The sequence below is a fragment of the Procambarus clarkii genome, chromosome 4, assembly GCF_040958095.1.
Source record: "Procambarus clarkii isolate CNS0578487 chromosome 4, FALCON_Pclarkii_2.0, whole genome shotgun sequence".
Classification (NCBI taxonomy): domain Eukaryota; kingdom Metazoa; phylum Arthropoda; class Malacostraca; order Decapoda; family Cambaridae; genus Procambarus; species Procambarus clarkii.
Window position 1 is genome coordinate 10,498,741 of NC_091153.1, and position 25,761 is coordinate 10,524,501.

Sequence of the window (25,761 nt, forward strand, 5' to 3'; positions counted from 1 at the left end):
ACTTCCTAAAGCAACTAATTCATTACGAGTTATAGTGCCTTGTAGTCCTTTGCTCTTATTGCATCCGTGTCTGGGCCATTGAGTTGAAATCAGTGTTGATCATTTTTGTTTATTTGATATTATTTCAAGTGTACACAGCCAGTTGCATTGCAGGTGTATAAAGTAACTTTTATTTGTTTTATTAAATTAACTTGTAATTTTAATAATTTTTTTTACTTTACCCCCTGTTCCTCAGTCACATTTGCAAAGGCCATGCTTTTTTTTTTACGCTGAGTGAGCATATCATCAGCTGGGTATAGCCACAGTAACTCACTTCACATATTATATTCCATATCTGCTACAACAATTTGACTGCTCATTTAGCTATCATCAAGTTCTATGTAAAAGTAGTTTGAAACAGGATATAAAATGTACCATGAAAAAAAAAGTGCTGTAATAAAAAAAATAATAAAGGGAAAAACTAACAAGAACTAAATATTTTTAAATTAATATAAAGTCAGAATGACTCGAGTAAAACATAATTTACAATGGCATTAAAGATTTTCAGAAGCTTATTGAAATGACCTTAACTATATTTTAGAGCAAATAGTGAAATGAACTTGTTTGCAGCAGGTGCAGAGGTTAACTGTTACTAAAAGAACTCCACCTACAGTACATCTTAATGGTTAAGTGAAGGTGTACATTTACTATCTTACTTTTCGGCACTACTATTAAGGAGACAATCCTTATTCTTTGAGTATCAAAATTTCTGGTAATACAATATTAAGATTTATAATCATAAAAGTACTGTAAGTGGAAAAAACAATGCCTAATACAGCTGCTAATTGCATTACCGTTATTACATAAAGAGTACAGTCCAAAACAATTTGGACAGTAACAATTTTCTTTTTTCAGTTTATACTAAAAAACCATATTTGATTTTAAATGAAACAATGCATGACATTAAAGTGTTGATTTTCAACTTAAATTTTAGGGTATTTACATCCATATCGTGAGAACCATGTAGGAACTACAACCCTTTTTATACATAGCCCCCCTCCTCCTTTCAGGATACCTGAAGTAAATAGATACATACGTACCACCATAATATATAAATTCACCATATTTAGTACTTGCCTGCAAATCCTTTACATGCATTAACTGCATGAAATTTGCAACCTTTGATTATACACTGTATTTTTGCTGGTTTGTCAGGACTATACTGCAGCCATCTTCAGTTCCTAATTGTTTTGCCTTCAGCCTTGTTTTAAAGTGAAATACACACTCAATTAGATTCAGATTGAGTGATTGATTTGACCAGTGAAATATTTCTCTTTTGGCCCTGAAAATCTCTTTGGCACTTTAGTACTGTAATATATTTGAAGCGGCCATCCTGCTGCAAGATGATGTGCCTTTTAATGAGTTTTGAGGCATTTGGTTGAATCATGTCATCAATAATGACATGTGAGCAAGTTCCAGTACTGTAAAAGCTATCATAACAACCTCCAAAATCTTTCACAGATGAAACAGCAAGCTTTGTTCTAGAATTTTACAGAACTGTAACCAGACCATTCTGTTCTTGAAGGTTACCAGTGCTTTCCATGTTGTAATTATTTAAGAAATATTAGAGAAGTATTTTTTGCCCATCTCGACAGTGAAATTTTGTGGTCTACAAGGTCACATACTATTACCAAGCTCACAATTGCATTCTTGCTTGCCACTGTAGCATTCCAATGACGTGTTTTAGCACCATAAGCAATTCGCCATTAACATCCTGGTAACACTAAAATGCATTATCCATTCTCAGAATTTCCAAGTCACTTACTTCCTTAACCATCATATTTGCACTTTCATGATATTATTTCTTAAAATACATGACAATCATCCTATCACTCAAAACGATAACCGCTTTTCTTATGAGCATTCTATCAGCTTTGCTAATTACACGATGGAAAAGTATAAACGTGATGTTAATTTTCATTTTACAGTTATATTACACAATCATGTGCTAATTTCCTTCAAGTTAAGAATAAACAAGGAATGTTGAAATGTTCATAAACATTTTAATATGTGGCTTCATCACATTATAATCTATTATAGTCGCACTTTTTTTTCCTCTATTTGGGAACATTTTGACACCTAATTCATAGTAATAACCAAAAATGTAAACAAGAAAATGTGAAAAAGATTATAAACATTTAACATGGCACTGAGCTCAGGAGCAGCCACATTTACCAAATGCAAAGGAGACATTAATGTACCAGTACCAAATCAATGTTTCTGATCTAATAAAATTTGTCAGCCTCATGATGGCCTGTTTTGCTGGACCTGACACTTCCTTGATCCTCACATTGAGAGAGAACAGAAAGAAATTCTAAATACAAGTGTCACACTTGACTCCAGACCATTTGTTACTTCTGTGCATGCACAGTACTAATGACGCAACACAATGGCCAAGAAACTGTCAAGCAGCCAGGTGTCTAATAACTTTTGGGTTCTCTACAAAGAACCTCTTTTGGGCGCTATGTATAAATACGGCTGCAATTCCTAGACATTTAATACGGTATGGATATAAAAACTGTACCACTTATTACAGCAAAATGTTTGTACTGTAACCTAAAAAGCATCGTTTCATTTCAGACCCAGTGGGCTGAACTAGGGAACCAAGACGACAAACAGTGTTACTATCCAAATGCTTATGAACTGTTAAGTTTGTAGTGAGCAATGTTACACATTTTAAGTTATCACAGCATATTGCTTACAATTTTTACCCCAAATAATAATGATTGATAAAGTATAACTATTATATATAAAATACAAAGGAATAGAGAGAGGAATAAAAAAACAAGAGGGAGAAGTAAAAACTTAGAAAGGGAAAGAAATTAAACAAAGAAAGGGAAAGAAATTAAACAAAGAAAGATGAGAAAAAAAAGTACAAATGGAAATTGAGGACAGGTAATGAGACCAAGAAAGGGAAGAGGAAGAAAATGGAGAAAAAAGGTAAGGAAGGAAAGAAAGAGAAGGGGGAAGGAAGTGAAAGAAAAGAAGCAAAGCGGGAAAAGAAATACAAAGGCAAATATTCAAAAGCAGCAGTTTGTGAACTAGATATTTCTTCAGAAGAATGAGATGTAGTGAAAAGTTCCACCTAAAATTTTACTTTGTTTCATTTCATGAATGACTAATAGTGATACACTATTCCATCAATGAAAGCTTTTAAGAATTTAATAATACATTTGGGGCAAAGACTGAAGGAATACAGTAACAGTTTATAACAAGCCATAACCAAGCTCATGCAAGAGAGCAGAATATTGACCTCTCATCATAGCCGATAAGGGAGAAACCCAGCAGGTGGAACCTGTGCAAAAGGAAGAGAAATCAGAAAAAAAATACATACACCAAGTTGATCCATCACACACTGCCGTAGTCAGCATGGTCACCATGGTCACACAAAATATATCTCAAAATCTAAAACATTCAATCTCATTTTCCAAACAATTTTCTCTCCTGTACATGTCCATAAGAAAAACTGGATTAACTGGAAAAAACACAACTGAAACCACCCAAAGTGCAAAGATTAAAATGCTAATCTATTGATCTGGCAAAAAAAAACTTATCGTTTCAATAGCTATGATAATGGAAATATACAACATGGTCTAGGTACTTTCAGTTGCTAGTTTCCTCCACTTGGACCACTGAAATACATGTTGTTAATACCCAAGTACCTCAGGCCACTCTTGAGTGCCTTTGTTTTGCCTTTGCATCAACACAAGGACCAACTTGTTAAGTACAGAAGCAATGTGAAATTTTATTTCATAGCGAGTCTTTCTGGAAGTAATTCTGAACTCAATGTAAGAAAATTTAATCTGAAATTCATACATGCAAAAATCTAAATGTGTGCTTATGTAATATGCATTCATACTATGTATTATTAATTTGCACATTTCAACTGCAATACTTTCATACTTCATTAACTTACATGTATTTCATCCAGATTAGGTATGATTGAATTGAGGCAATTCAGATCACTGAAATAATTACTGTATGCAAAGATAACCCTAGGTACATTAGGTACATTATTTTATTTAAAATTTTCCTTTTGAAGGTTCAGGAATGAAGAAGCTGCAATTACAATGAGTTGAATAAATTGAGAACCCAGGTCAGTACATGCTCAGTCTGAAAACTGGAGCTGTGTCATACACACCATTGGCCTGTAAGTGTAAAATTACCCATGGATAACAAAAGTCATCATTATGACAAACACCTTGTCTTGGGTGTTACAAAAAGTAAGCGTCTGGGGGTGTTACAAAAAGTAAGCGTCTGGGGGTGTTACAAAAATTAAGCGTCTGGGGGTGTTACAAAAAGTAAGCGTCTGGGGGTGTTACAAAAAGTAAGCGTCTGGGGGTGTTACAAAAAGTAAGCGTCTGGGGGTGTTACAAAAAGTAAGCGTCTGGGGCGTTACAAAAAGTAAGCGTCTGGGGCGTTACAAAAAGTAAGCGTCTGGGGCGTTACAAAAAGTAAGCGTCTGGGAGTGTTACAAAAAGTAAGCGTCTGGGGTGTTACAAAAAGTAAGCGTCTGGGGTGTTACAAAAAGTAAGCGTCTGGGGTGTTACAAAAAGTAAGCGTCTGGGGTGTTACAAAAAGTAAGCGTCTGGGGCGTTACAAAAAGTAAACGTCTGGGAATGTTACAAAAAGTAAACGTCTGGGAATGTTACAAAAAGTAAACGTCTGGGAATGTTACAAAAAGTAAACGTCTGGGAATGTTACAAAAAGTAAACGTCTGGGAATGTTACAAAAAGTAAACGTCTGGGGTTTCTACAAAAAGTAGCATCTGGGGTGTTACAAAGTGTGTAAGTGACAAGGTGTCCGGGGGCGTTACTCGACACTTCCTACAGTATTTAATTATGTGAGGATATAAACATGAAGCTAATTTCATGGAATGAAAAGGAATGAACAAGCCCAAGAATAATTTATTACACCTTTGTATCAAACCTAATAAAAAAGCAAAGAATGAACAGAACCCAAAGAACATTATTCACTCCTGGCAGCATGAGAATGGGAATAAAAAAAATATATAAAATTTGTTCAGTGGTTGAAACCTGTGTTAATAGTAATGAAATTTCAAGGCCTAGCTCCAACTTTATTACATACAAAATAAACCTCTTCAGCTAGCCAAACTTCTTGCCTCACCTGGTATCCGTCAGTAGTTGATGGAAAGCATTGGCATGCTTGGCAAACTCCTTCCTCAATTTATCGTTCTCCTCCTGGCGCTGTGCTTCCTTAGCCAGTTCCATGTCACGCTCCTAGAGTATACAATCTATATTATGAGTAACACATTTTAAATTATACACCTTATAATCTATCATACTGTTTTAAGTCTACTAATGTATTTTTTACTACTATATCATGAGATTAATCAAAATTACAGCAAAGAATAATGAGCCACTCAAACAATTTAATTATATTGATGAGACAATGCTCCCCCTAGAGAATTCTTTTTGTTCATGGTATGGATGAAATCTCATATGATAAGCAAGTACAATGGCCCATGGTAATGTATTCAAAAATGACTAAGAAAATTTGCTATGTATCCCTATAAAATATTTATTTACATATTGGTTTATACTGCATTCAGAGCCTTATTCAAAATGAAAACTAGCCAATGATTTTTTCCAACCCAGGTCTGTTCACTTTTTCTGTGCCAAAAACATCTGCAGGATGTCCCCATCCCTTTTGATTTTATCAAGACATTTCCCCAAGTTCCAAATCATCATAAGTGGCCAAAGTGACTAACAGTGGCAAACTACAAATAAAACATATGTGTTGTCATATAATGGTGTCTCCAAACACCTTTAAGAATAATAAAAAGCAATACTGTACTCGCCTTAATAATTTTTTGCAAGTTTCGCCAGGTATCTTCGAGGGCTTCCATGGTGAACCAAGTATATGGGTTTGGCCCCACATTGTAGCTTTTTATCTGTTGATCTAAGGCTGCAAGAGCTTCAAAATCTGCTTGAGCAGAGGACAGAGAAGCCTGGAACTGAGCATGGGCCTCACGCAGTGCTTTTATTTCTTCAATGCTGCAATATAAATTAAACTCTTTTACAATTATGAACATACTGTACTAGCATCTAAGACATCACCATCACCCACCCAGTCTATACCAATTTTGGTTTTCACACCACAAAATATGAAGTTCAGTTGCTATGCTGAATATAACTTGTGACAATTTATAAAATGAGCAGCTTCCAAAATTACATCATTAAAAATAAATAACTAAACAAAAATAGTTACCTATTGCAGCGAACAGGATCTGTTAGATCCTCTTCTGCATTCTCAAACCATGAGTTGAATGCAGATGCCTTCTTGGCAAAGGAGAGATAAAGCTCCTCAATTTGACGGAACTGCTCCTGTAGATATAATATTCAATATATGAGAAGTAGCACTTCTGAAGTTTTATCAGTATTATTCAAAACTCTATACGTTCAATGACATAGGTTTTTGCACTATTATACTAACTTGCATGATTAGCAGTTTGTTTTTACGCCCAAGCGAGTCACTGAGGAGCTTATTCCAACGAGCAATAACATCACTGTGACGTTTAATAATGGACTCTGACTGTTCATGGTTGCCCGAAACCAGTTGATCCTTGAGAGTGGTAATATTCTGGATACCTTCATGTTCAAAAGCAGCTAATCCTGTAAACCATTAAGTTGTACAATTAAAAAGACATTTTAAGGAAACAAAGTTATCTTCTAATTGAAACACTAACTGGCCTAAGTGCTTAAGTTTCAAGGACAGTGAAAAAGCATTAAAATTATCAATACCTAAATAGTATGAAGGCACATCACACAAATATCCATCTTATCCTCGATACTAGTTACAAATTCCGCCCACTGCTTGGCTGCTCACTACTGGCTGACAAAGTAAGTTGCTAGCTGTCTCACTCTACTTCCCTCTCTCCTTACCCTATACACAGACACGGTCTCTCCCCTCAAGCCTCCTCCCTCACATCCCAAACCCTAAATACCCTCCCATCCTCCACCCCATCCCTACCCATGACACCAGATGGCTGCCATACGGACATTTTACAATGCAGCTCACGATACTGGGAATGCTCTGGCAGGTTTGGTTACGGATTTGATGCTCAAAGGGGAAACTGGAGAGGATGTTTGTATGGACAAATGTTTGTAAAACAAGGACGCCCTATATACGAAACTATTAGCCAATGGGTGAGAGGGGAAGTAGAAGAAGAGTTTGAGGAGAGGAGTTGACATTAGTGGGAGGGTGCATGCCAGGGCATAACCCACCTGCTTGATTGACCTACCTCGCACAAATTAGCTGACCAGCCAACCTGCTTGCATTCATATCAGACTACCAACATTCTTAAAGGCGATCCTTTCCAAATTTATCTACCAAATTGCCTGCAGTCTTACCTGCTTGCATGCATGCATTGTTGCCAAGTCTGTTTATGTAACTTGGTTTTCAAGATGTGCCAAAGATGTGTGGACAGAAGTGAAGTACAGGGAAGGGAAGGGAATTGTCAGGGGGGAAAGGCCAAGCCATTACAACAATACAGCACTTCAAAGGCATCAAGATAAGGATTTGGGATGGGACAGGGGGAAGGAATGATGCCCAACCACTTGGACAGTTGGGGATTGAATGCCAAACAGCAAAACAATTGCTACTGGAGGAAATTGTGAAACAAGTTACAAATGATCTCACAGTATTCATAAATATGGACCAATTAATTCCACATCTAATATTTATGCAATGAATTGCTGCAAGCAGACACATTAACATTAGTGGTAATTTTTGGTTTATTTCTATACATCAGAAGAGTTTTTATGGGGGAAGGTTGGAAAGGGGAAGGCAGGGGAGGGGGTGTTTGCTTCAGAAACCAATCATCATTTTCCCATGTGTTGTTGTTCCACAAGCACTGTGAACCTGCTCATATGGCTATCTTGGAACACATCCTGCACATTGGCTAAAGCCAATAATTGCAGTCATTTAAAAATCAACAATGAAAGACAAAGTTAGAAATAAATCGTGCAAAAATAAAAAAAAAAATAAAAAAAAACAGGGTGGTCTGTTAATGCCAAACATCATTCAAACAATTCAAGATTAAGTACAAGACATCGAGTTGAATAAGAGAAGTGGATAAGGATAAGTGTAAGTTTATAACAGATGAGCCTGAGAAGTGTAAGGAAAGATTTATAAAATTACAATGAACTAACTCCTACAGTTAGTTAAATATATTAAAAACAATGAACCAACATACATGAAATACTAATAGAATTTTTTTTTAAATGAACTAAATTGTTAAAGTATCATCAAGACAAATTTATGGAGAGAAGAGAGCATGCTTCCTTACCAGCATCGAAAGTCTCCTGCTTTGTAAGTAAAGTCTGCACAGTGGACAGGTCTCTACCAAACTCTTCAGACTTGACATGAGACTCCTTGTCAGCAATCCATGATTCAACCACATCAGCCTTCCATATGAACTGCAGATATGCTAAGTTGTCTGCCAATTTGCTCTTCCTGCGAGCAGCAATACCATTCAGGGCATCAAGTTTATCCTTCAACTGCTGACATCTCTGCTTTATTGATTCTCCATGGTGATTACCATCAGCCACTAATTTAGCACCAGCTTCACAGACATCACTACAACGATCACGGTGAACAGCAAAGTCTGTTTCAAAGGCATCATGTTTTTTCAAGAGACCTTGGGCAGCAGCCATGTTATCTCCATAGTCAGGAACAGATAGCAGCTGTGTTTTCTCACTGATCCATGCCTCTTCCTCTTCTACCTTAGCTAAGAACTGCTGGTAAGTCAGTGACTGCTCTAGTTTTTGGCCACGTTGCTCAGCCATTGCCTTTAACTGGGACCAAGTCTCTGAGAGTTGCTGGAGGCGAGCTTCAATTTCTGCAACTCCAACATTGGATACTCCCATCAATTTCTCACCAGCCTCTTGCACAGCTTGAATAGCTGGTTCATGGGAAGCCAATTCTGCCTCCAAGCGTTTGTGTTTCTTCCGCAGGTTCTGAACACCAGTCAAATCCCGACCATAGTCCTCTGATGAAACTAAAAGCTTCTTCTCCTTAATCCATGATTCCTCATCAGCAATATCTCTGAAGAATTGGTGAAGTGTAAGTGCCTCATTCAGTCTTGATTGGCGATGAGCAGCCAAGTTCTTGATGCGTTCATACCTTTCATTAATACTCTGACGCTTTTCCTGAATATTAGCAGTATCAAACTGCCCACTTTCCACTAGAGAGTCTGCTTGTCCATTCATGTCATTAATGCGATCATCATGGGCTTGGATATCGGCTTCAACTAGCTGGTGTTTCTTCATAAGATTCTGCACACTTGCCAGATCCTTACCCACATCCTCATTGGTAAGGAGAGATTCCACTTCTCCAAGCCAGAAGTCCAAGTCCTTCACAGCTGCAATGAAAGTACGCTGCTTATTGGCCTCCTTTAGTTTGAGAGATTTCTCTGCTGATTTCTGAGTCAAGAAGTCCCATTGTTCTGAAATAGATTCCAACCTTTGCTGTACTGCCTCTTCAGATCCAGCACACTGGTGTTTATCAATGAGGTTCTGACCCATAGCAAGAACAGCCTGAATACGATCAGCATTTGCAGCAAGCTCTGCTTCAAAGGCCTGATGCTTCTGATGTTTTGACTGAATATTTGCTGGATCCTTAAAACTCTCTTCTGTTGCTACCTGTAACTTTTCAGCAATCCAGTTCTCAATTTCATCAGCATCACGTGAAAATTGCTGAAGAGTTTGAGACTCTCCAAGTTTAGAGCGCTTTTCAATAAGAGCTTCCTTCAAATGCTGCCAACGATCTAGCACCTGGCCCCTCTTGTCGCCAATGTCTTTGCTAGCATAGTGCTCAGCAGCCACTAGTTGATCAGCAAACAAATTAAGTGCAGCAATTTTCTCTTCTTGTGCATTAATGGCCTTGTCAAAATCTTCATGTTTCTTGATCAGAGCTTCTACGTTGTCAGCTTTGGCATCAGCTTCATCAGAGGAGAGGAAGGCCTCTCTGGAGGACATCCAGTTTTCGGCCTGCTCGCAATCACGGTAGAATAGCTGCAGTTCTAGGCACTGGTCTAGCTTCATACGGCGAGCAATCCAAGCCCTGAAACACAATTATAGTAAATATCAAAACATGAGGTAAGAGTAAATGCAAAACATGAAAGCCACGATTAAAGAACAACATTTTGAGATCTTAAGAATTGTTTTGGGATACCCTGCCCATACACTGAACTGTTTTTATACCATGTATATATTACATATGCAGTGATGTGTCCATCGAATGGATTATATTATTAGATTCTAATCATTAAAATGATCCAAGAAGCTTGTTGATTTCTGTCTACATCAAAGTTTTAGCTGAAAAAGGGAGCAAGTCATGGATGCCTCTTCATTGCCAGCCACAGATGATAGAGTAATAAAAAATAAGAAACCAACAGAAAAAATAGACCAGGATAAAAAAACCAGCATTGAATGCAATGAAACACCTCTTCTTGGTGGGTCCTTGGTGGCTCCTTATTGCTAATTACTTGGATAGCTCAGCCCTATTCAATCAAGGTCCTTGCAAGCCATTGTGACCCTACCAGGTACCAGAAGCCAAAACCTACCCTCCTTCCTCCACTCCCTGTTTATAAAAGTGCAAAGAGTACAGGATACTAGATCATTCTAACCAAGAAAGTCACTAAAAAGGTGAATGAGACAATAGACAATCAGCAAGGTTAACAGGACAAAGAAAATAAGACACTAAACCAATGAATCACCCAGTTGTGAAGCAGATCACGTGTTAAATCCACTAACTCCACTAGGTTGAACACACACTCGGCTCCCCGATACCCCTAGCTTTGACAGTAAGTCACTCTACCAGGAAGATGGAAGAACCAAAGCCAATGAATAGGGAACGAAGGGACCAAGCAGTTACCAAACAACCACCAGAAAGAGGCATTCCATTATATTCAATGCTGGTTTCCTGGGAGGGCTCCTATGATGGGTTCATAGTGCTGTCACCAGTGATGGGTTCATAGTGCTGTCACCAGAACACAAAAAGTGAACACTCACCAGGGGTAGAGAAGAGTCGCAGAAAATAACATCACAAAAGGGAAAATAGCAACAAGTTAACTGCCCCAACACTACACAGCCTGGGAGGGTTACCTTGAGGTTACCTTGAGGTGCTTCCGGGGCTTAGCGTCCCCGCGGCCCGGTCGTCGACCAGGCCTCCTGGTTGCTGGACTGATCAACCAGGCTGTTAGACGCGGCTGCTCGCAGCCTGATGGGTTGCCGGAGAGCCTCCGGGACTCGGCCAGAAAATGGCGTTTCATTACATTCAACACTGGTTTTCTGTGGAAAGCCTCTCTGGCTCTCCAAAGCCACCTAACAACAAAAAAGTAACCACTAAAAAAAAAGTGGCCCAAATGAGCCACAGGAATGTTAGAAAGAACTTTTTCAGTGTCAGTAGTTAACAGATGGAATGCATTAGGCAGTGATGTGGTGGAGGTAGACTCCATACACAGTTTCAAATGTAGATATGATAAGAGCCCAGCAGGCTCAGGAATCTGTACACCAGTTGATTGACAGTTGAGAGGTGGAACCAAAGAGCCAGAGCTCAACCCCCACAAGCACAACTAGGCACGTACAACTGGGCAAGTACAGGAGCCAGAGTCAATACCGCCACTCAACACACCAGCCTCAGAACTGGGGTTGGATGGCCGGCATGGGGGTATGGGGATAGCAAGCAAGCAAGCAAGGAGGATCTCTGCTCCTTGCATCTCTATAGAGGAGACCAGATTTTGGCCTCCGGTTACTATTAGGTCTACAATGACTTGCAAGGATTTGGATTGAATTATGGGGAGCTATCCAAGTAGCTACCAGCATGGAGCCACCTGAGGAGCCTCTCCCAGAAAGAGAGAAAAAGAAGGAAGACAGGAGGCTGAGCACAATGACTCATCCTGTCCCTGAATTTGTAGTTACACATTAGATAAACTATAAGACTCCATTAATAATACAGTAATCATATCTACATGTGTATAGCAACCATGAATGCATACTGTAAAGAATGTATCAAGTTGACATGGTTACCTCTCAAGATCTTGTCGAGCTTCATTCATAGCATCTAGCTTCTCTTGCACTTCAGCAGAGGCAAAGTGACCAGACTGAAGAAGTTGGTGTCCAAAGAGTTCAAAAGCTTGGAAGGTTCCAGCACGAGCATCAATCTCTGTACGATGTTCCTGAATAACAAATAACAAATATCAGCACTGTAAACAATTTCAAGCAGTGTTGATATCTTGACTGTAATGTAAATACACACACACTCAACCAATTATCAACTTATTAACCAACAATAACTATTAATTCACAATTAATACCTTGTTCTCACAGGAATATTCTTCCCCAGTAAATGGTTGAACAAAACATAAAAGCCTACCGTCAAACCAATCCAAATATTATAATCTAGTTTATTCCATTTGCCTAATGTTCTTGTAGCTATTGTGGAAACCTAGCTCAAATGAATTCTAAGTTTTCATTTGAATGCTGCTGGATGCTTGCCAATCCTGAAACCTTTCAATTCACTTTCACAGTCTTTAAATCATATCAATAATTTAACATGTTGAAATCATCATAAAGTGACTACTATAGACTTACTACAAAGAATCAAAAAGAATCTATTTAAATGACAAAAAATTTGTGCAAAAACCTCAACCACTAAATCAAGAAACATGCATTCTGTTAATATTCAATAACAATTACAAAAAAAGTTTATGGTGTTTACTAATCCCCTCCCCCTTTTTTTTGTTTTTTTTTTACACATAGCTGAAGACAGTAATCCTTTATGCCTATATATATGTTTAAATATGAAAAATCTAGCTTTGAATGTAGTGAAATGCCTCTTTCTGGTGGGTTCCCTCTGTACCTCCCAGTTCCTACCATTCCCTTCTTCTGTGGTGCTCGGGGATTCTTGCTTGGGTGGAGCATAAATGATTGAGCTGGCTGCCTCAGTTCAATGGGTTGATGGGACTAACGTCTGGTGACGAGGGTATGGAGCTGTGACTATTTGTCATGGCTCTAGACAAGACAGTTGGCAGTCTTCAAATAACCTTTAAAGACATCTTCCCTAAGCTGTCTTAAAGCAAATGTCAAAGCAAAGTTTGAAAGAATAATAGCCATTTTCTATGCTATGGGGGGGTATAAGCAGTTAGAACTTAACATGTGCTACCCAAGGAAGAAAATAAGGATTTGTTACAAGGTGTAATTTTTTTACCGTGCAGACTGCATTACTTGCCCCTGCTCTCTGGAAAGGATCTCAGTTATTTCTTTCCAGTCTTCCTTTTGTCTTATGTATCTGCAATTAGCTCTGGCAGCTAATAAAAAATTACTGTATGTCGTTCCATCTGTGGTACATGGTTAATGGGTTACTCTGTCAATAGGGAGAGGACGTTATAGCACGAGTAAAAGGGTAGAGGTGGTACTGCTGGCTGAGGTTATGGGTGGTGGGTTGCTCTAAGACTGTTGTGGTTGCTATTTCTACTCTGTTTTGATATTCTTCTTGTCCTAAGTCTCATTTCAGCTAGTTTCTTTCATTATGTGTTCGGACCCAATTCTGTTAAAAAGTTTAAGGATAGAGGTACAGTTTAAGTTATGCTTTACATACCAAAATATATTCCACTGCTTCTTTTGCCCCAACCAATACTTACCAGATGAATGTGGATTTGATGAGCCTTTCCATATCTGTAGGTATTTTTCTAACTTTCTGCTAAACTAAGAAATGGTTCATAAATTCAATCCCTTGCCACAATGAGTTGCAGCATCCTTATTTGTTTGTTCCTTGTTAGTCTATTTACTCCATTCCTTTATATCTTTGTTGTACCAGATCAGGCCCCCCTAGAGATCTTTCATCACCCATCTTGCCATGTGCTATAACCAGTCAATGTGTGATTTCTTCTTACACATTTTGTTCTGTAGTCCTGTTTGAACACTCATTTCATTGTTCTTAACACATTTTTATTCTGTGGTTTCACCTAATGATGCTAATCCAACCAATTGATAATTTAATATATTTTAACATTTTTAAGAAGTACAACATAAAATATGACTGACTGCAGGATAAACATAAGAGTAAATTCATACACAGTAGTAACAAGGAAAGCATGAATGAACCTCCCTTGAGCACTTATTTCTTTAGCCATACACCCATACACACACACACACACACACAGCAATTCTAAGCATTTACTTACTATTCATATGTATACCATTCCTCTAGTTATTATATACTTTCTCACCTAGACATATTCAAGTAATGACAGTACAGGTATAAGCTTTTAGCTATATATGATCAGGAATTTTGATACAAAATAGATAAACTAGAAGAATGTGAGCAACAAAGACAAGGAATATTTAGGTAACTGTATTTGAAGACGTCTAAGTATAGGGTAAGCAAAGGCGGCTGAAAAAGAAGTTACCATAAGAAGCTTCTTCACAAATGCTGCACACAGTATTAGTTGCAACAAATCTGAACTGATCATTTTGGACAACAAGTACAGACCAACAGCAAATGTCCTAAACTTTGAAGTTTGGCATCTTTTTTAAGTTTTCCTTTAAAACCTATATTAGTTAACTTTATATTTAAAGTATGCTACCAAAATGTTACATTTAATGCACATTATACTCTGTAAACATACAGTACTACAATGTCTAAATACTGCTTTTGTTAGTACCTAACTGTCCACACTAGGTAAATACTGGATATATTAGTTTATAACAACTGTTAGTATATACACACTGCTCACACTATCAACAAATATTAAACTATGGCAGTTTAAGAGTAAACATACACAAACACTTGACAACAGGCCCTTTCTTTCATTTGTCATCGTTTACATTCAACAATTAATTGATACAACACAACCTACAAACAAGCCAAACATTCACACTATGAGGAAATGGTGCCTTAGCAGGTGTTGGTCTTTTATGTCCATCTTAACACCTGTAACTTGCTGCACAGTTTTCACTTCTCCCAAATACAATTGCTAAATTTAAGAGATAATATAAATGACTATTGTGTCATTGTTTTAATGTATAAAATTACCATGCTATCATTAGTGACAACATAGATCAGAAGAGCATTTCCTGCACTTTTGTTAAACTTACAAAACCGGGGAAATAAGTACTACATATGTATGAAAAATTACCAAACTATTAATCCTGTACACTTCAACTACTATAGAATAACCAAACATTAAAAAATATTGTATCTTCTCTTATGACAAAAAAAATGTTTAAAATTTCAACTATTGCTCAAATTTTGAGGAATTGAAGGGTGTGATGTTCCAGGTAGCCATACACATTACATCATTACTTTATTATATTTGATTAAAGGGCAGGAAATGCTCTCAGAAGTAGATCTACCATGATGAGGCCAGCAACAGGCTAATCATTAGTACCGAGTATCTACTGATGGGAAGCTAAAACACTACCATGTGGCCCCGAAACACGCAAGAACACAACAAATCAGTAGTGTGCGCTGTAAGACAACCTACGACAAAACTCAATACCTGGGGTATACCATAGCGAGAGTCAAACTCGGCACGGAAGCTCTAGAAAAGGAAGGGTGATTTGTTACAATGCATGAAGTCACCTTGGCAAAGCCCTCATCTAGTTCAGGTTAGCAGACAAGAGGATTCTTCACAGGCTGACAAACTAATAAAATGTAACAGCAATACAACAAATGATACCTCAAGTCTTTCCATATCATTTAAACTTGAAAAGCGTATCAAAAATAAATGTGTTTTAATAACTATCCTCTCAGTCACATAGATAAAATGAAATTAAACTTTTCCACTAAATAATTGAAAACAATATTTCCTAAAATAGTATTATGTTTGCTAAGAAAAAATCAAACAATACCTCTTGAATATATTGTCAATATAGTACACCATGTATGATACATGTTAAAACATTAAAACTAATTATTACATATGAGATTCACATTAAGACCCCTCATTGTGAAAGCATTAAAATCTTTTGACAGGAAATTGATGCCTATGTGAAAATAATGTAACTGATAAAAGGTGATGTATTGACCAGTAGGATTAAATTCCTATACAACAGTATTCACACTTCCTTGGAAACAGTTCTCCACACGGTCATTATAAAACTCATACAAAATATATCTGGACATATTATTACCTGATGCCTCTCCAATAAGGCCTCAGCACCAGTCACATCAGTTGCCAGTTCATCTGAGCTCACTAATCCCATCATTGAAGCAATCCAGGAGCTCAGGTCACGGTAGTCGCTAAGAAAACGTTGCAGGTCATACGAGTCGAGCAGTTTTTCTTTACGTGCATTTGCCTAGAAAATAGAAAGATATTATTTGAAAACAATATAAATGTAACACAGATGAATTGATGGGGGGAGGGAGGAAAGGGTTTCCATGTGGACACTTTTTGTTGAAAGACTAACTCCCAAATTCCCATCAAATTTCATCATCCACCACATCTGGCTGACAGAAGCAACATGAAGAATTTACCATTTAGTATCCAATCCTCAGAGCCACACAAAAAACTTAATTTAATTATTGACAATAATGCAACTTTTGAAATACAAGCAAACAAAATAATTTATTTACTTTAAAACTTAATAAATTGAAAGAATTGTTACCTTGGCTGTCAGTTGCGTCCACAGCTCGTTTATCTCTCGCTGTTTGCCATAAATAGTATCAGCTGCTTCAGGATGGGTTTGCATCAGTCTGTTTGCAGTTTCATCCAACTGCCTTATTTTGTCTCCTAAGGCAGCAAGGTCACGCTCCAAGCCTAGAAGATTATTAGAATTGATATGGTAAATAAAAGGCACATTAGGCAAGTGGTAAAAAAAAAAAAAAAAAAAAAAAAAAAAAAAAAAAAAAAAGCATCGAATGTAATGAACTGGCATTTTCTGGGTGAGCCCCGGAGGCTCCCTGGAACAATCAGGCTATTGTGTAATATATTAGATCAGGGCATTAGTCTAAGGAGTTTGACCTACCAGGAACCATGAGGCAGAACCTGACCTCCACAGAGAGGTTGCAGGGAGCAATGGCCCTGGAAACCCCTGAGGTTGGAGGTTTTCCTCATCTGCCATCGACCGGAGTTAGGCACCCAGAAAGGTTGGCATAGCAAAACAAACTCCACATGGTAAGAAAAGTACAAAGAAAAACCAAAAAGAGGCAGATCTCCCTCCAATCCCTCCGGCTACCTGGCACTCCAGTTCGGAAGCCAAGCATCAAACAACTAAAAAAAAAAAAAATGCCGACCGGGAGAGAGGGAGGGTTGCCAGGGAGACCATGATACCATTCCACCCATCTTTTCCTATCAATAGTTTTTTGTATTTTGATTCTGTCAAAAGAATCAGACTATTTGTCAAATCGTTTACTTTTGAACATTGTCTTTCAAACTTGAGAGGTTACTAAAATAACTGCAACATATTATATTACAAAAGTTTAAGAGAAATTAAAGGGAGTGTGTACCTTCATGTTTGCGTTGAAGAGCCTGTACTGAGCGCAAATCTTTGCCACAATCATCATTGTTAAGTGCTTCATCCTTCTCTTGGATCCAGTCCTTTGTCTCATCCACATCTCTGTGGAAACGTTGAACCTCGTGTGCAGATCCTAGCTGGAACTGCCGCTCCTGCAGTGGTCGAACATACAAAACGTTACCAAATTTCAAGACAAAAAAAAAAAAGTAAATCTTAATTCATCCTTTACACCATCTCTTACAGCAACACACTGGAAATGGCTCCTAAGAGAAGCAGTCATCTTAGCTTGTATTTTGCACTGAGGGTTCCTTCCCATGCTTTACCCATAGTGTACTTACCATCCCCCCAGATATTTGACCCATAGTGTGCTTACCATCCCCTAGACGTTTGATCCATAGTGTCCTTACCATCCCTCGAGACGTTTAATCCATAGTGTGCTTACCATCACCAAGACGTTTGATCCATAGTGTGCTTACCATCCCCCAGACGTTTAATCCATAGTGTGCTTATCATCCCCCCAAATGTTTGACCCATAGTATGCTTACCATCCCCAGTACGTGTGTTCCCAATCTGCACCTCCACCTTGACACTTTTCTTACCGTTTTGGGGACATTGCGCATATACTCAGGAAATGTGTTTTAGCAATATAGAAGACAAAAATCTTGTTTTGAATACTATTTTTCTCTGTGCACACAGATAATGTATTGTGTAACCCAAGTGCTATGCTAGGGTTAAGGGTATTATATAAAACCACACAGGTATGAAACACTTGACCATTACCTGCTGCTAACTACCATAATAAGGGAGTCTGGCAATAAAGCATTAATGTTTGACTGAAATACTATGTCAGTGACACGAAATAAATGTATAAAATTCCAAGAACAACATCAGAGCTGAAGATTGTTGGTCCTGCATCTAACTTTGTAAATAGTAAGGGTGCCATTTTCAGCAAAATCAACACTTACCTTAACCCATAATGCAAAATTTTATTATATAAATTTGTGTAAATATACTCCCATTGAATAACTATTATCGTATTTTTTATCACGTTTCCTAAAATACATACTACAATGATTGTATTATTATTTGACTATAAAAAATATACACACCATATATAGCAAACAAATTAATTTGCATAATGTTTTTTTCAATAATCTATAATCTTGGTTTTCTGGAAACCCAGAGGTACCGATCATTCCAGCTAATTGGAATTACCCTATTAAGATTTTAGAACACAGATATTCAAACTTGAAATGTTACTCTAGAGGACAAATACTTCTGTGGCAAGCAAATGGAACATGTATTCACAAATCACGATAATCTAGTTATTTTTTACACAACAATTGTGGCATCTAACCTGTGCCATTTGCTGGAGGGAGTTCCACTTGGTGTTGAGCTCTTCAATTTGTGTCTGGATCTTGAGGGCAGCCTCTGTCTGACCAAGGCTCATGAGCTGCATGGCAATTTCATTCATCTCAGCAAGTCTAACTTCATTTGCTTGCAGGTCTGTCTTAAAGTCATCAAATTTCTTCTGCAGCACTTCAACCTAAGGGAAATTAGCAATTTTTATTATTTTATAGTTTTTCTAAAGAATTACAAACATTTTAATAATTAACATAACTTGCCAAATTAGCAGTAAGATAACCAATGAGATTTTATGATTGCAACTTGAAAAGCCATAACATTTTATTGTGGGAGGAGAGGGGAGGGGAAAGCTGTCATTGCATCTTGTTAGCACCCAAGGGTGGGTTACCATATTTAATACGACACTGATGTTTAACCCCACCTTCTCGTTATGGTCTCGTGGAACTCTCTCCACAACTTCTAAAGCAAAAACATTATTTCCATCACAAATGTCAAGAGACTGAAAAAATGCACCAGGTAATGAAAATATAGGTGAAGCATAAAGAGATGGACATCATTCCACAGTCAACAATATGTAAACACTGATAGGTAAGCATCATTATAAATGGAAATATGGAAGTCAAAATATGACGATGACTGGGTGAAAAAGCGTTAGATGTCACAGAAAAGTTAGTAAAGTATGGCACTTAAGAAATGATAGTCTATTACTACCAGCCCTAACTTACGAAAGTCAAATTTGGGTCTGGAGAAGCAAGTGTTTACATAAGTACAAGCTAAGAAAAAAAATGGAAAAAACTAGATAGATGATGTATGTGGGAGTGGTACGTAATGAAGATATGAAAAAGTGGTACAAGAGATAGGGCGAGGAAATGAAATGTGATGCAGGTGAAGCACAAAAAACTTGAATGGACTAGAACATCCATCGTGTACCTATATGTAGTTGGTTCCAGGAGTTTGTCTACCCCCAAGCTTGCCCCCCCCCCCCATGTACTAGGGTGAAAATGTTACAAGTATGGTCACCAAGTGGTGGTGTTCAAAGTACAATAAAAATAAATATGTAACTTTACTTTCAAATTACAGTACTTTGTTTCCAATATTCAGATATAATTTTTCAATATTCAGAATAAACAAGCACCATATTCTATTACTCATCCACAGCAACACCCCACTGCTTCATGTGACCCAGTGTACAGGCTCCTTGTGAGTTGTCCTATTTAGAATCAATTCATTACACCTTCCTTACAAATTGCTGCCACCCAGAAATATCCTTTACCAGTCCCAAGCACCGTTCGCACCTAAATCTGTTGCCTCTCACACTGTATCTGCCCATTTTTTGTTCTGTCCTTTCATACCTCGTATGCTCTAATTCACTCAATACCTTGGCATACTCCCATAATTGATATCGAAAGTCACTCATTATACCCAAAACTCTTAAACATGTCCTATTTTATACAAATATTTTTGAAAAGTATAAGACAGGAAGATCCTGTAATAGTTCTATTCCTGAGACTACAAATTGGTAATTTGTATTGCTCACAATGTATTTCCTATTACTACATAATTTAGAATTAGCAACTGCAATAAAGTTAAGAATGCAAAATATGCAAGATGGAATCTGTATTCACTAACAGTTTCAACTATCTAGATCGATCAATGATTCCTATTTAAATCAATAGGAAACTTCAAATGATAGATACCTGTTCAAGATCTTCTCCAACATCTTCAATCTGTGCATGCTGTTCCTTGTCCTTTATCCACTGAGCCAGTTCAGCAGCCTCACGCACAAGCACATATGCCTGCACTGTCTCACTCAACTTCTTCTGCCGCTCTCGTGCCGAGGCCATCAGATTCTCATATTGTCCCTGTTTATAAAAATTATTCACCCATTTTACATCTAATGTTTACTCTGGTTATAACACTTGTTTTTAAAGAAAAATACCAAATATATATTATGTCATATTTAAGTCCATGCACAATATCAGTACGACATACAAATTAAGATAGAAAACAATTCTACAAGTACTGTAATTCTCCAAGGCTACATAAAACCCTTACACATCAATAATTCTTGCACTAATACAATATTTGAAAATCTTGCTGTATAATGCTTACAAACAAAATCTGGATGAACAACAGTCACTAACCTTAATCTGATTTTGTCGAGCAGCAATAGAGTTGCCATCAGCTAGGTTTTGTTGTGATGCTGTAAGACCAGAATCAATTTTCTTCACATAAGCAGCAGGAACAAAACCTTGGCGGTCATTCACTTCTACTTTCCACCAGTCTTTGTTAGTAGCATTGAGGAGAGTCAGCACATCATTCTTCTTCATTGAAACCTCTCGAGGAGATTTCTCTGTGTAGTCATACAGAGCTACCACACATTCTTTTCCAGTGATATCCATAACTGGCACTTCCTGTTGACGACATGCAGCCGCCTGTTCATCCAGAGCAGCAATGGTGGAACTAAAAGCTTCCAAATCACTCATAAGAGCTTCATGTTTCTTCAATAAAGCTTCAGCGGAATCTTCATCCTTACCAAAGTCACCTCCACCAGCAATTGGCTCCTTCTCTTTCATCCATGACTCTGCCTCATTAGCATCTGCAAAATACTGATGAGCCTGAAGCGAATCATCTAAGTCTTGACGTCGTTGGTTTGCTCGCCTCTTTTAGCTGAGCCCAATGCTGGCTTAAAGTATTAACTCTCTGCTTAATTTCCTCTCCTGCAAAGTGCCCATCACTAATCATTTCCTCACCAGAGGTTGTAACAGCTACAATTCTATGTTCATGGTTGTTAATTTCTGCAAGAACAGCTTGGTGCTTCTTTATAAGATTCTGTACACCAATTAAATCTCTGCCACGATTTGTGGAAGCTGCAATTGGCTCTTTCTCTCGAATCCATGCCTCTTCATCATCAATGTCACGGAACAACTGTTGTACCAGCAGGGAGTCTTTCAGACGCTCCTTACGGACTGTCATTGGCCTTTGGAGGGCATTGTAACGTTCTTGAAGAGTCATCTGCTTCGCCTTAATGTTCTCGGCATCAAAGTGCCCACGATCCACAAACTGATCTGCAGCAATTCTGACACCGTCAATTCTATCCTGGTGAGCTCCAACATCAGCTTCGAGTAAAGCATGTTTTTTAAGCAAATTCTGTACACCAGTTAGATCTTTGCCATAGTCCTCACTCATAAGCGACCTTCAATTTCAGAAAGCCAAAGCTCAATGTCTTCAACACCACGATTAACTGTTGTTTGCTGTGATGCTTCTTCAAGCTTGGATCCCTTCCTACGGGTAGCTTCCTCCAGGGAAGTCCAAAGCTGAACAATTTCCTCCATGCGACTGCTGATCTTATCACCTTGCATAATGGTCAGCATCTAAAAAGCTCTTTCCAGTTGAAGTTATTTCCTTCAATACGAGACTTATTAGCACTGAGTTCTTGGTCAAAGTTTTGATGCTTCTGAACTTTCCCATTCAAGTTGGTTGGGTCCAAGTAACTGTCATCTGTGGCAAACTTCAACTTCTCATTGATCCAGCCTTTGGTTTCATCACAGTCCCGCTCAAACTGCTGTAAACGATAAGAATCTTCAAGCATAGTACGGCGACGTGCAGACATGTCAAGCAAGGCAGTGCGACGTTCCAGTAGAAGCTCGCGCCTCTGAGAAACATCATCTGCAGCATAATGCTGACCTTCAATTAATTTGGTAGCAAATTCATCCAGAGCCTTTATCTTTTCTTCCTGAGCAGCAAGAGACTTTTCAAAGTCTTCGTGTTTCTTGATCAGAGCTTCAACTGAATCAATAGAATCTCCTAAATCTTCGTTTTCAAGAAAAGCTTCTTGCTTGGCCATCCAGGTGTCAGCTTGTTCAGTGTCACGGTAAAAGAGTTGCAAATCCATACACTGCTCATACAATATGCGTCGCTCTTCCCATAAAGCCAATAGAGCAGCCTTCTCTTGAGTAAGAGTGCTAAGCTTCTCCTTTACTTCCTCAGAAGCATGATGTTTGTTTTCTACCAGCTTTTCACCTGCCTCATGGGTAGTCTTGAAGCTATCTTCACGAGCATCGATCTCACCCTTGTGCTCCTGGTGACGTTCAAGAAGAGCTTCGGCTCCAGCCACATCCTTAGCAAGCTCATCAGCAGAAATGATGGCACGCATATCATTGATCCAGGAGATAAGGTCACGGAAATCAGAAGGAAACGATGTAAGTAATACGAATCATCTAACCGACGACGACGCTCCTGAGCCTTTGACGTAAGTGTAGACCATGAATGTTCATTTCTGCTAATTTAGACTTTGTCCTGTTCGGCATGATCAGAGTGGATGCCACACAGACGTGTGGCTTCTTCTCCAAGGGTCGACACTTTATCCTCTAAGGCAGCCAGATCACGTTCAAGACCTTCATGTTTACGCTGAAGAGTTTGCACAGAGGCCAGGTCACGGCCATAGTCATCAGAGGAAAGCACAACATCTTTCTCTGCAATCCAAGCAATGGTCTCATCTGCATCCCTATTAAATCTCTGAATTTCATGTGCACCAAAAAGCTTCTGCTGTCGAGTAATTGCAAGTTGACGTAGGCGTTGCCAGGCTTCATTCAGGTCCTTCTTACGCTTTGTGATTACTTCCACCTCTGGGTGTCCCTCTGCCACCAACTTCTCAGCTAGTGCATTAACTTCGGTGACACGATATTCTTGGGCCGCCATATCCTTTTGGAACTCATCAAACTTACGCTGGAGAACCTCCACATGCTCCAGGTCAACGCCAAATTCTTCCGAGGTAACATAAGTTTCCTTGTCATGGATCCAATACATTACTTCATCACACTGGCGCTGGAATTGCACCAAAACAAGCGCTTGCTGTAGACGCATGCCTTTGTCTGCCAGGCGGCTAAGCAGCAGCTCCCACAGACGATGAAGTTCATCTATGGTGGATAACAAAAAATTTGTTTTTGAGTAAATTTAGCATTACCAAAGCAACTCAAAAATTTTTAAATGTTTGTATAACACTGAAAAACCTAACTCCATTTCATTTTCTTTTGGTTACATTAACACTTCTGGTTTGCCAGACTCAAAACTCCATGCAATACTTTTAACTGTAGTACTGTATATATTCCTATTCATACTGTATATATTCATATTTTCACTCTTAAATGATGAATTAACTACTGTTTTAAAGTAACACTGCTAGGTTTTCAAAACTAGTACATACATTAAATGTTACAAGAAATGTAGAACCCAAGTATTTTAAATAAACTTGGTTATTTTTCAAGTTTTGTCTTTTAATCTTTAAAAAACATTTTGAGACGGCAAACTAAACTTTCAATAAACAAATTTGGTGCCAAAATGTTTTCTGGGCATCCACAAGGAAAAAAGAATAAAATAAAGGTTAATTACCTAACTTCAACCAAGAAGAAATTCCTCTGCCTACTTGTGAATCACTTCAAAACTGTTTAAGTTTTTCAGCTTGGCTTGATTTACTCTTTCTTGGATGTCTCCACTAGTCCCCCTCTACAGTCTTTAGTAAAGAGGTTTAAAGGAAAGTCAACCTCGAATGCGAGCAGAAGAGGCTCCACCAACACCACACGATAAGAAGCGACAGTAACAGGCATTAGATGTCGACTGAGGAAAAGCCAAGAGAGGATAAAACATCCCAGTCGGAAATGGAAGGAAAATGACAAAGGGAAAGAAATGGCAAAAAGATTGCCCAGAAACCTCATTCTGTCGCTGAGAAGACCACAGGTGGGACACCATCAAAGAAGCCACCTGTTTACCATACAAACGGTGAGAAATACGAGTAAAAATTCCAGACGCGAAATGTGGAAGAGAAGGTCGAACCAGTGAAGTACATCACTCGCCAGACCCTTGGATAAAGGCAGATCTGCTGAAAGAGAAAAGGGTTCAGACACCGAACATGCAGTGCCTGAAACCAAGGCTGGGGCAGCCATCAAGGAGCCATAAGAATCACTCCCTTCTGTAAGACTCCAACAATGCTGGAACCCGGAGTAACAGCTGGACCAGGGAAAAAAAGGTAAATGCACCCCTATCTCGACCAGTCAAGCTGAAAGTTGTCCACTATGAGGGCCTCAAAGTGGACACTTTTGAGTGTAAAGGGTAAAGAGGTAGATGCCGAGACCACGCCAACACAAAAAGATTGATGTCTGAATGATCTAATGTCCGGCAAAGCCAGAGGAAACGGCATCAATGGTCCACTCCATGGAAGGAGGAATAAAGCAAGAGACCATCAGCCAGGATGTTGGACACACCTTTAACACAAATGGTGCAGAGAGAACTCAGTAGGAGAGATACCAGAAACGAACAGAGCCAAAGAGCCATGGACCAAAACCCCCTATCACCGGCTGACAATGAATCACTGAGAACAGTCCAAATAACTAGATCACCAAGCCTGGAGAAATCTGAAGTCACCCAGGGCCTACCACACAGCCTCAAATTCCCCCACCATGCTGAGAGTGCGACATAGGTGCAGGCGCCGAAGACCATAGCTGGACTGAGTGAAGGGAAGAGGAGGCCTCCCCCCCCTTCCGGCCTCGAACCCCCCAATGAGGGAGGAACAGCCCAATGCCACTGCAGGCCGCAAGACAACACGAAATGACCACGAATCATGGAACCAAGCACGGGCAAAGAGAGCTAGCTTCTCTCCAACCACCCGATCACAGAAGCGACCTGCAAAAGGGCCAACATTAGCCCCAAGAGCCAGTTTTCAGAACAGAGTGAGTACCATGCCAAACAGTAGAAGACGAGACTGGAGGAAATGCATCCAAACTGGCTGCTGGCACCACAGAGAACCCACCTAGACTAAAAGCAGGCAAAGCCCTGGCCCTACCCCCTCAAGGAAAACAAAGACCAACCCTCCGGACAC

General features: G+C 38.8%; 1 protein-coding gene across 1 annotated transcript in view; it reads right to left on the reverse strand.

Moving 5' to 3' along the window:
* The window catches only part of LOC123751671 (spectrin alpha chain), a 44,489-nt gene that overhangs the window by 8,112 nt on the left and 10,616 nt on the right, over nucleotides 1-25,761 (reverse strand). The window contains 19 exon segments of the mRNA XM_069332963.1: nucleotides 3,293-3,334; nucleotides 5,167-5,279; nucleotides 5,861-6,056; nucleotides 6,271-6,386; nucleotides 6,496-6,674; nucleotides 8,351-10,125; nucleotides 12,093-12,241; nucleotides 15,566-15,607; nucleotides 16,200-16,364; nucleotides 16,674-16,825; nucleotides 17,515-17,674; nucleotides 18,880-19,068; nucleotides 20,585-20,749; nucleotides 21,032-21,547; nucleotides 21,549-22,081; nucleotides 22,084-22,243; nucleotides 22,245-22,292; nucleotides 22,294-23,081; nucleotides 23,084-23,806. Coding sequence (XP_069189064.1) covers nucleotides 3,293-3,334; nucleotides 5,167-5,279; nucleotides 5,861-6,056; nucleotides 6,271-6,386; nucleotides 6,496-6,674; nucleotides 8,351-10,125; nucleotides 12,093-12,241; nucleotides 15,566-15,607; nucleotides 16,200-16,364; nucleotides 16,674-16,825; nucleotides 17,515-17,674; nucleotides 18,880-19,068; nucleotides 20,585-20,749; nucleotides 21,032-21,547; nucleotides 21,549-22,081; nucleotides 22,084-22,243; nucleotides 22,245-22,292; nucleotides 22,294-23,081; nucleotides 23,084-23,806 — 6,211 coding nt within the window.